Source organism: Anopheles marshallii, chromosome 3, assembly GCF_943734725.1.
Source record: "Anopheles marshallii chromosome 3, idAnoMarsDA_429_01, whole genome shotgun sequence".
Taxonomy (NCBI): domain Eukaryota; kingdom Metazoa; phylum Arthropoda; class Insecta; order Diptera; family Culicidae; genus Anopheles; species Anopheles marshallii.
Genome location: NC_071327.1, coordinates 22,822,462 through 22,832,500, shown reverse-complemented (window position 1 = coordinate 22,832,500; position 10,039 = coordinate 22,822,462). Strand labels below are relative to the sequence as shown.

Sequence of the window (10,039 nt, the reverse complement as noted above, 5' to 3'; positions counted from 1 at the left end):
GCGAGAAACTCCTCGTCAAGCTCGTCTCGCTCTTGCCGCTGCTCGTCCCGCCCGGAGGTTCGTCGTTTTCGCTGTCGTTGTAGTCTTTTGTGAGATCCTTCGATTGCTGCAAACAAAAAAATCAGGTGGGAAAAAAGGATTGGTTGCATATTCACATAACATTCGCTTTCCGGTAAACGAAATGTCCGTTCACTTTGTCGCATGCGTACGATCGCGTTGTCGCTTCTTTTACATGAAACTGTTAACAAGCGTCCACACGTGTCACAAACACGTAAAACGAAGTTGCGGATGGTTAGCACTGAATGAGGATTATTATGCAATACTTGTGCTCAATATAACATTACCATGTGCTTCATCGCTTTAACTATTTAGTTCCTTTCACCGATTATTGTCTAATGATTGCTTACCGTCCAATTCCTCCGAACTTTCGTCCTCTGTATCACCGAACGGATCGTCTCTGTGGTGAAGATCTTCATCGGAATCACTCTCCACAGCATTGTTACTGTTGGTTAATGGTCGAGTTGCAAACATTACACGCTTTAGACGATCATTTTCTGCCTTCAACTGTTGAGCACAGTGCTTCCAATAGTTCGTTTGATGTTTCCCATGCCATTTTACAATCCGTTGATAAGTTCTAATCCATACGTTCTGAGCATGCTTCAAACGTATCTCAGTGCACGGTTCGGCAGCTATCGGCGGCGGATGATGAATGCTTTCCCGCTGGTATTGTTCCGAGCTGCACTGATTCGCTGGCTCTTTCAATGTCCACAATCGCATTCTCATCGTACGTGCATTTTTCTTTCGTTTGCATTTGCGTTTGTTGCGCGAGCGCAACAACTTTTCACGCGACTTGCCGACGGGTACATTTTTACAATCAAGCTCTGCTACACGTTTCATGTTGTTCTTACATCAAAGATTTCACGGGGACGAACCAAGAGAAATCTTTGTCCCACCAGGAAACTATCCGTTCGTCAATGTTTCATGATGCTGAACGTTGAAAGTTTATCAGAATACCTGTTTTATTCACTATCGTTACTTGTTCAAAGCTTCGTCAACGTTAAGATTTTTAAATTAACACATTTTCCTAAATTTCGTTTGTGTACATGCACCGAACACAAGCAAATTGAATAACAATTTGTTTACATCGTTGACAGTACGGTGCCTAGCGGTTGACGTGAAGCCCAAAAAAACAGAGAGATTGCTTGAAATATTTCATTGCATTCATTTTCATTTCGTTGTTCTGTAAAATTGGCAACAATTATTAAAATCTGTACGCCATAAATGAAAAATATGTTCAGATTACCACACATAAATGAACGTTAAAACTTATGGACAAATTTAACAATGGCTAGAAAAAAGTGAAAATTGAATTTAAATAAGTATAAAACACAGTTCCCGGGACAGAACAGGTCACGTAAAAGTATCACATGGCTGGTAACCGATATGATTGCTCCAATGGTTACAGAACACTTTCGGCTTTGCTGATGACGGTCTAGTTTATGTAGAATTCCACTCCTTTGGAATAATCGTGTTTCCTTTTGTTGCGCATGATTGTCAATATTTCATATGACGTCCAATCCAAACTACGGCAATGATCGAACCTGGTTTCGATAGAGATTATCATATGTTTTTCGGACTATGTTGTGACAGCAGGAAAAGGAAAAAAAGAAAAACAGATACCTATTGTTTTTTATTGTTGCGCATTAAAGCGAGTCACCGTTTTGCGTTCGTTTTCAGGCTAACGCTTGATCAAAATAAATCAACGTGTGAACCCGTTTGCTGTGCATTGTAAGTCGCGCAAAGCTAGTGGAAAATATATCTAATTTCTGATGCAGTTTCTATACGATACTCATAATACTCCGATTGTGGAGCTAATACGTAGTGAGTAACGACAGCAGGGGGTATCGTACGTGTAGGAAGTACAAAAAAGACCTGCTTGCAATCGTTTCGTCATCCACATTGGCAGACAACGAACCGTATTGTGCACCTCCCTCCCGTTTACAAAAGGACAACAAAGATATGGATAACGACAGTGGCATGGAGGTAAGTAGGGAGGGGGTCTTCTATTCGGGGGTCATCGCATGAGGTGTCCTTCGAAAGTGACGGTGTTTTCACTTTCTGGTGCAAGTGACTCTAACGCTTCGTTTTCTGTTGACGGTTTGACTCACGGCGTATCTTTTCGATCGTTGCTGATGAACAGGAAAAGTTTATCCAAAACGGTGTTATACTGAAGAAGGCCAATGCAGCCTACATCTCAGCACTGAATGCGGAAGGCATCCTAACGTTTGGCCAGTGTACGAAGACGAATCTTCACGCGTTCGAGTGGAAGCCCGAAACCTGCGACATCACCGACTCCGAGAGTCTCGAAAGCGGTTGGTCGTTGGTTGATGCGATTTCCCGACAACCGTCACCACAGCAACCGCTGCAACCTACTGCGCTAGCGAGCCTCCCAGCGAATGTACGTGCAGCAAGCGAGGAACCACCTGCCGGTCCCACAGCGAAAGCTAAGCTGATCATCCGGGTGTTTCTGCGCGATCTGAAGGGTCTCGAAACGTATAAGGACGAGCTGCGGTTTTACAACCACGACCACACGGTGCACAGTGTCTATCTGTTCCGACAAACGTCGACCAGCGTTTTGCTGCAGCTGCTGGAACGGTATCGCTGCGTACGCAAGAGCACACAACGCAAAAATTTCTATCGATGCATCGATGATCCGGATCAGGATAAGCTGCAAAAATCTTTCTCCGAGCTCAATATTGCCGATATACGGGCCCGTCCACGACCCCGCCCGTACATGGACATGCTGTCGAAGTTGGCCAGTGTGCATCAAATCCTTCCAATTAATCGACCAACGTCTCAAAGCATAATTCCCGGTGAGCTGCGGTTGAGCAATTTAAATGCAAGCATCGATGCAGAATCGGATTCAACGGAACGCCAACCAGAGAATTCGGTAGCTGCAAATGGCGAGACGGTTAGTACCGAATCCAGAAAGCTAGCCCCACGACCCCCCGTGCATCGTGGGCTTCCGTTGGATGCCGGAACGTGGGAGGATGTAAAATGCCCGAACGGGGCCATCTCCGATCCGGAACGCGTCAAGGAGATAATCTTTCGAGGAGTAAGTAAAATTGATTAAATATTTCAGGGTGATATGTCAATGATCGGCTCATGCTTGCAGGGAATCAAACAAGATATACGGGCTGAAGTTTGGAAATATCTTCTCGGATTGGACGTCTGGGAGCACACCGTTCAGCAGCGCGATGAGCGAAGGGCTCATAAAACGCAGGAATACTTTCAGATGAAGTTCCAGTGGCTGTCGATGACGGCAACGCAGGAGCACAACTTTACTGGTTACCGGGAGCGCAAATGTCAGATCGAAAAGGACGTTAAACGGACGGATCGAACGTACGAATTTTTCGCCGGTGACGATAATCCGAACCTAGCCAAGCTGCAAGACATCCTCATGACGTACGTGATGTACAACTTCGATCTGGGGTACGTGCAGGGGATGAGCGATCTGCTCGCTCCAATCCTTAGCCTAGTGCAGAACGAAGCGGAAAGCTTCTGGTGCTTCGTCGGCTTCATGCACAAAGTGTTTGCCAACTTCGACATCGACCAGAAAGGCATGAAGCAGCAGCTAGAGCATTTGCGCGTGCTACTATCGTTCGTGAACGAACGTTTGTTCAATTATATGCGCGAGAACCAGTCGGAAAACATGTACTTCTGTTTCCGCTGGCTTTTGGTTTGGTTTAAGCGTGAGTTTGCCAATGCGGACATTATGCAGCTGTGGGAGGTGCTTTGGACGGGACTGCCGTGCGCAAACTTTCACCTATTTGTGTGCGTTGCCATCCTGGACCAGGAGATGGATGTGTTCATCGATGGGCAGTTCAGCTTTACCGAGATCCTGAAGCACGTGAACGAACTGTCGGGCAATTTGAATCTGGCAGCCGTACTCGAACAAGCAGAAAGCATCTACCTGCAGGTAAAACAAACGCTGGATGAATCGCCGAAAGAATCGAACCACGAGCTGCGCAAAATCATTGGCGAACAGTTGACGACAAGCGATGGAGGAGGAACCACGGGAAATACCGATGAGGACGAGGAAGATGACGATAGCTGCATGTCGATCGTGAACGAACGTTCACCGGAGGAGAAGGAAATTCTGCAACGAAAGCTTGACGAGGCGTGCGATCTGTCGTTGAGCTATATGTTTTTTTAAGGCGATAGAAATAGTGAGCGGGTTGACGGGAACCGATGGGAAACGAAACGAAACACCACACATTTGTAGCCATGAAGAATGTACAGTAAACTTGTTTATTCACTTTTTGTTACTTTTCTTAACCGTGCTCACTTTGTCTTTGCCGGCCCGTTTGTTGGCTTTTGCAATTTTACTTTTCAACGATTTTACGTCGAGTTTGTCGGACGTGTTGGCGGCACCGTTCGATCTTTTGCTCGTTTCCTCCGGTGCGACAAAGTCCTGTTCGCGACGTTGCTTCTGCACAACGGCGTTGCGTTTCTCCTTGGCCACCTGTTCCTGCCGCTTTTTGGACCGTTTTTGCTCATCGGTGAGGAAGTACTCACCGGAAGCCAACTGTTTGTCGATCTTGCTTTCCTGCAGCGGTGGTGGGAAAGGTGTGTACTCCTTCTTCTTCTTGACCACCTTCGGTTTGCTCCGTTTGGAAGTGTTCTTCGACTGGAACCGGGGCAGAAAACGTTCCCAATTTTCCTCCTGCAGATTTTCATCCTTCATCAGCTCGCGCTTTATCATCAGCGCTTTGATGTTGTAGATCGGGTGAATGTTTTTCATCGTTTCTTCCACCACCTTCCGGACGCACTGGAGACCCTTATAAGGCCCGATCGCCGAAACAGTGGCACCCTGCACCAGCACGTAACAATTCGTTAGCAATTCCAGCGATTTCAGTGTACAGCCATTCGGTCCAATCAGTCGACTGCGGCGTTTAACAAACTTCTCCTTGTTGCGTACGAGGTTTTTGATTTTGATGATATCGCAGCTAATTTCATCCTCGAGCACTTTTACCGCCTGTTCGAACGGTACCGATCGGGACAACAGTTTGATGAGATCGCGCGATTTGATGATGATGAATGGGTCCCACGTTTTGCGAGTGGTCCGCACGGTCATGTTACCAAGGATGAGATCCAGATCGGCCTTGATGTGGTGTGTCCCGAGCGCCTTAACGACCAGTGGCCAGCATTCCTTGACGTACTTTTCGCGATACTTTGGAAACAGACATGAAAACGAACTCTCCTCCACCAGCCCATTGGGGTTGTCTTCGGGTTTGAACTCGGGAATTTTCATCAGCCACGCATTTTCCACCGGTCCATTGAAATGCTCCACTCCCTTTTCCAGCTCACCGGCATCGGATTCAGAATCGCTCATGGCTTTTTATCGCGTTAATTCGCAAAATATCTCTGAAGAAACACGCGACGCACAACAAAAACGTGCAAAAGTTCGTGGATGTTTTGACGTTTATGGTTTGTTGTTGATCGGAGAGCACTACTATGTTCGTGCAGTTACGATTATCTTTTCGAGCACTTTTGACAGCTGAAACAAACACAATCAAGCGGAATACGGAACCGATTGTTTGCAGGCTTGTTTGCGGCTGAACTTTTGAGTAAAGATCTAAATCTCTGTAAATCTCCGTGATAATGTTGATCAAAGTAAAGGTAATACGGAAGCGAACACATTTAGCCAGCAAGTGCACAGACTTAAATGGTGCGGGTGTCTTTTTTTCGTTGATCTTTTCTCGGCTACAACCTTGCGCCATCCCGGAAACTGTGTTGGCTGCCCTCGGAACAGACCCTGACCGGTAAAGAGATCGAAATCGACATCGAACCCACGGACAAAGTGGACCGGATCAAAGAACGGGTGGAAGAGAAAGAAGGCATCCCTCCCCAGCAGCAGCGGTTGATCTTTTCCGGCAAACAGATGTAAACTTCTCTCGCTACGGATCCGATACCATCCCGCTAGCTACGTTCTTGGATCCTTTTTCACGTTTACCTTTCTGGGGTGTTCATTTTAGGAACGATGACAAAACTGCCCAGGACTACAAGGTTCAAGGTGGTTCTGTTCTACATCTGGTGTTGGCATTAAGAGGAGGATCTCTGTGAACGCGAAGGATGGAAATTCGCCGTTCCGTAATCTCGGCGCATACAAGTTCTGTGTCTATTGTCGGATTGTTTGGTTTAATAACATTGGTTTTGGAAATGTGTCACTGAATAAAGGCACTACATAATCAATAAAAAACGACAGCGCTGTATCATTTTTGATTCTTTTCATTTATAAACATTGATGCGATTTTTGATGATTTTGCAAAATATCAGCGATGGAAAAACGTCGAATATTTCGTCATTGCATCCCGTTCATATTCTGTTCCCTCTCTTTCTCTAGACGTTTGACAGATGGCGGCAAGCAGCACAGAATGTTTGTTATTGTTACTGTTTCTGCGACCGATACAGCATGTTATACTTGCGGAAGCATATGGAATTTGATATATTTTTGGAAGAATAGATTGTATTTTACAACGGTGTCGTGTGATAACCAGTAAGAAGAACACGCTTGCCAACTACGAGCAGTATATCTGCAGCAGCAGTACCCATAAAGATGGAAATTAATGTGGAAGCACTTCGTGAAGTGATCGTTTGCGTTGCCAATTTAAAACCGAAAGGTAAGAATAAAAGTAGGTCCTAAGGCTTCGAACTAGTGGCTAAGAATTGATTAACATGACGCTGATACAGTTTGTTCTCATTTAAGATATTACGCTGGCTAAACTGGAAGAATGTCTGCGACCTTTCTCGGTGGAAGCATCAATCGGCTCAGACAGCCTTTGGAAAATCACTGCCCAATACTGTACGCTGCTCACTGAATTTGCCGTCAAGGGCTTGGTGGAAAAGCAAAACCAATCGGTTGAAAGTGAGGAAGTTATAAATCTACATGATCTAGCGCACTATCTTACCATGATCGATCTAGTACGCCAATTCACCATTCATCTTTATCTGCCACGCGAGCTACGAGGACTATCCAGCTGTGAAAGCCAACTGATGGTCGTGGTAGAAGAAAAGGAACGAGTTCGTAGACTTTCGTTCTGTATTGATCATTTTCAACGGTTATTTGAAAAGAAAATGCTCGCCGTTCATCCACGGCTAACCGACACGGTTATCGATTTCGTTGCTGGTTGCTACAGTCTCTCCCAGGCAAGTTTGATGGACAAATGGCAACAGTTTGCCTTTCCCAAGGATCTTATCTTCCGTAGCTTACTGGTGATAAAAGGCTCCTACGGTCTACCCATAGAACTTGCCAAAGTATTACATACCGATTTGTTGCATCTTACTGGAGAACCGGGTGGTTTCTGTGCGCTATGCAAAACCTTACTCGCGGTTGGCGATACCAATGAAAACGTACCGGCGTGGCAGAAAAGTGAAGTAATTGCCAAAATCGTAAGCAGCAAGGGACACACGAAGAAATTTTACCGACAAGTATTAACGGACTGTTTCGAGTTCTACCGCTGGGCCGTTCAAACAGGCACGCAAGAAGCGTCAACTTATGCTGCAACGTGTATCGAATGTCTGAAACGATTCTGCCAACTGCCGGCCCCGTATCGTGAACTTCACTCACTTATTGAGGAATATTTTTTCGGTATCTTCCAAGATCTTGCTGGGCCAAAAGAGCTTGTGACGGGATGCGTGGTTCAAGAGCGAATAACATTGATGAGCAAATTACACGAATGCAGTATGGCGTTTACGGGATCTACGTTCACAGCATTGCCATCGGCGTTATTGATACCATATCTCCATCTCTTCCTAAAGATGATCTCTGTGCTTCCATCGACGTACGAAGAACAAACGTATCTGCACGGCATGATCATATTTTGTTTAGCCAACCGATCGAAATCGGAATTGCAACAAATAGTAACGACTCTCTTGCTAAATCAACCAGAGGGTGAAATTGGCAAATATTTGCTTCATCCGCGAATTATTTTGAAATATGTCCCGAATGACAATAACTACAGCTTACAAATTGGTCCTGCAACGAACGACGGAGATCCTGAGAGCGATAGTCTTCTGCCAGTACTGGTTGATGTACTGAAATCATCTAATCGAAACCTGCTACTGTACGATGTGTTTCTTGTACTGCTAAATCAGCTTGTGACCGGCATGTGGACAGACAACTCGTCACAACAGTCCAATCGGCTGTTAGATGCCGTCGAGCGTGACGGTTTGCTGTGCGCTCGGTTCCATCAAAAATACATTCTCATTCAATCGCTGATGGAGCTTATCCACCACAAACATTTCCATTCTCAATTATACGACAATCCGGGGGAAGTTTTGGGCATATTAACCGTGTCGCTAACATCGATCATCGATGATTCTAACGCATCCGATAATGGTGCCAGCAGTTCCGACATCCTGGAGATTGTGTTGTCCATTTTTCAAGAATTTCTTCAACGCATTCGCAATCGAAATGAGGTAGAAGGTATTTTGAAGCTTCTTCGCCGGTACCGTAATTCGACGAGTTGTAGTGAAACGATGGCAGTTCAAATCGATCTGCTTTGTAACGAAACAACAACCGAGCGCGGTGAACTGTCGGAATCGGCCTGCCAAAATGCGTTAAACCTTTGCTCGGATCAGCAACCATACTGTAAGGTGTACGGAACGACCCTGTTGCTAAAGTTGCTGAAAGAACGCGATCCAGAAACGTACGTCCAGCGGCATAAAATTCTAATACTGGCACTGGTAAATCTGCGCGATGAGGAAAGTTACGCATTCCTCAACTCGGTCCGCTTGCTGGTGGCGCTCTGTGATGTGCTAGAGGCGGAAGTTATCGATGCGCTTGTGAAGGAGTATCTTAGCGAGGAGAATGATACAGACTTTCGGCTTAAAATAGGCGAAGCGACGGTGAAGACGGTCGAAACGTTAGGTCCTTTGGCGGTGCGCTATCGTGATGTGCTACTGAACTGTTTTCTCACCGGCACGCGTAATGCCGTTGACGAGTTCCGCACCTCGAGCCTTTCGAATGTCGGCAGCATGTGTCGTATGCTTTCCTACCAAGTGCATCACTTTTTCTACGAGGTAAGCATTCGTAATTCTGTAAACATTATCTTTCATGGCTAATGGACTTATGTTTCTTGTTCAATTTACTTTATCTCACAGCTTTTCACATGCATTCAATCGATCGTAGACACGGATCGTTATCTTCCTGCTAGAAGAGCTGCAATTCTGGTGCTTTCTCAACTACTGGAAGGAATCGATAGTTTAATGGATTTTCAGGAGTACCTATTATTGATCTATCGATTCTTGAAACATGTTATCACAACCGACAATGATGACGTTACCAAGCTTCAGGCAGCTGTTGCATTAGATCATTTGAAGGCAAAAACGAAAGATTTTCTTCAGATAAAGCCAGATGATTTGGAAAGACGTATGTTTGGCAGAGTTATTTGAGCGTCGCATTGGGCAATACATGTGGTTTTCTCTATGTAAATAGTTTTTGCTATATAAAACACATTTTGTATGACCCTTAATTCTAGCATTTCCGAAAAAGGATTCTCGTTGCGATGTTCACGAACACTATCGTGACGTGTCTAGCCTGAAAATTTTTGAAATGAAATGGATGATAATGAAATGGATTGACCGACGAAGCAGCAGACCAAGACTGCGAAGCGGTTGTAGCGCCGGATAAGTAAGTAAGTGAGACAGTTCTTGACCCCTTTTTCTTTTCTTGTTGCAATGTTCTCGTTTTTGACCCTTCCGATTTATTGTGTTTGCGATGCCAGTTGAAACCAGAATAAAATTAAAGCGATCTTTGTCACCCTTGCTTACCTTCGGTACGCGCAGCTTACGTAACCCTGCTCTTTTCTTGTTCAAAGAATAAAGATAATCCTCATGGTACCGTCTTCCGTTGATGGTCATTCTATCAAGGTGAACGAAGGATGGTTGTCTATGCATAAAGAACGACCACGTCCGGTATTTCAGTAAATCAGTGACGACGATCGCGGTTAGTGTTGTGTGGAAAAGCAGACTTGAA

At 45.3% G+C, this 10,039-nt stretch overlaps 5 protein-coding genes across 5 annotated transcripts in view; 3 read left to right on the top strand and 2 right to left on the bottom strand.

Annotated features, from left to right (window-relative positions):
• The window catches only part of LOC128715044 (uncharacterized), a 964-nt gene extending 67 nt beyond the window's left edge, over window positions 1-897 (bottom strand). The window contains exons 1-2 of the mRNA XM_053809926.1: window positions 408-897; window positions 1-106 (exon numbers count right to left, since the gene is read on the bottom strand). The exon at window positions 1-106 is cut by the window's left edge and continues 67 nt beyond it. Coding sequence (XP_053665901.1) covers window positions 1-106; window positions 408-897 — 596 coding nt within the window. The remainder of the gene's footprint in view (window positions 107-407) is intronic.
• Window positions 898-1,965: 1,068 nt separating this feature from the next.
• Window positions 1,966-4,216, top strand: LOC128714700 (TBC1 domain family member 15). Its single transcript, XM_053809574.1, has 3 exons — window positions 1,966-2,043; window positions 2,201-3,115; window positions 3,176-4,216. Exons 1-3 carry the CDS (start codon window positions 2,020-2,022, stop codon window positions 4,214-4,216), a joined length of 1,980 nt encoding a protein of 659 aa, XP_053665549.1. The 5' UTR covers window positions 1,966-2,019.
• Window positions 4,217-4,315: 99 nt separating this feature from the next.
• LOC128712377 (KRR1 small subunit processome component homolog) lies at window positions 4,316-5,395 on the bottom strand. The gene has a single exon (XM_053807270.1). The coding sequence runs from the start codon at window positions 5,393-5,395 to the stop codon at window positions 4,316-4,318; it is 1,080 nt and encodes a 359-aa protein (XP_053663245.1).
• A 269-nt stretch (window positions 5,396-5,664) lies between these two features.
• LOC128716318 (NEDD8) lies at window positions 5,665-6,126 on the top strand. Its single transcript, XM_053811237.1, has 3 exons — window positions 5,665-5,682; window positions 5,816-5,946; window positions 6,039-6,126. The coding sequence occupies exons 1-3, from the start codon at window positions 5,665-5,667 to the stop codon at window positions 6,124-6,126; spliced, it is 237 nt and encodes a 78-aa protein (XP_053667212.1).
• A 493-nt stretch (window positions 6,127-6,619) lies between these two features.
• Window positions 6,620-9,456, top strand: LOC128714414 (transport and Golgi organization protein 6). Its single transcript, XM_053809288.1, has 3 exons — window positions 6,620-6,683; window positions 6,770-9,084; window positions 9,166-9,456. Exons 1-3 carry the CDS (start codon window positions 6,620-6,622, stop codon window positions 9,454-9,456), a joined length of 2,670 nt encoding a protein of 889 aa, XP_053665263.1.
• Window positions 9,457-10,039: the final 583 nt, after the last annotated feature.

What these genes read in the sequence shown, in the direction of transcription:
- LOC128712377 (XM_053807270.1), bottom strand. Translation starts at nt 5,395, where the DNA reads ATGAGCGATTCTGAATCCGATGCCGGTGAGCTGGAAAAGGGAGTGGAG.
- LOC128716318 (XM_053811237.1), top strand. An exon ending in ATCTTTTCCGGCAAACAGAT is followed by an intron (nt 5,947 to 6,038) that starts GTAAACTTCTCT and finishes TGTTCATTTTAG; the next exon opens with GAACGATGACAAAACTGCCC.
- LOC128714414 (XM_053809288.1), top strand. Translation starts at nt 6,620, where the DNA reads ATGGAAATTAATGTGGAAGCACTTCGTGAAGTGATCGTTTGCGTTGCC. An exon ending in TGCCAATTTAAAACCGAAAG is followed by an intron (nt 6,684 to 6,769) that starts GTAAGAATAAAA and finishes TTCTCATTTAAG; the next exon opens with ATATTACGCTGGCTAAACTG. An exon ending in TGCATCACTTTTTCTACGAG is followed by an intron (nt 9,085 to 9,165) that starts GTAAGCATTCGT and finishes TTTATCTCACAG; the next exon opens with CTTTTCACATGCATTCAATC.
- LOC128714700 (XM_053809574.1), top strand. Translation starts at nt 2,020, where the DNA reads ATGGATAACGACAGTGGCATGGAG. An exon ending in ATAACGACAGTGGCATGGAG is followed by an intron (nt 2,044 to 2,200) that starts GTAAGTAGGGAG and finishes GCTGATGAACAG; the next exon opens with GAAAAGTTTATCCAAAACGG. An exon ending in AGGAGATAATCTTTCGAGGA is followed by an intron (nt 3,116 to 3,175) that starts GTAAGTAAAATT and finishes TCATGCTTGCAG; the next exon opens with GGAATCAAACAAGATATACG.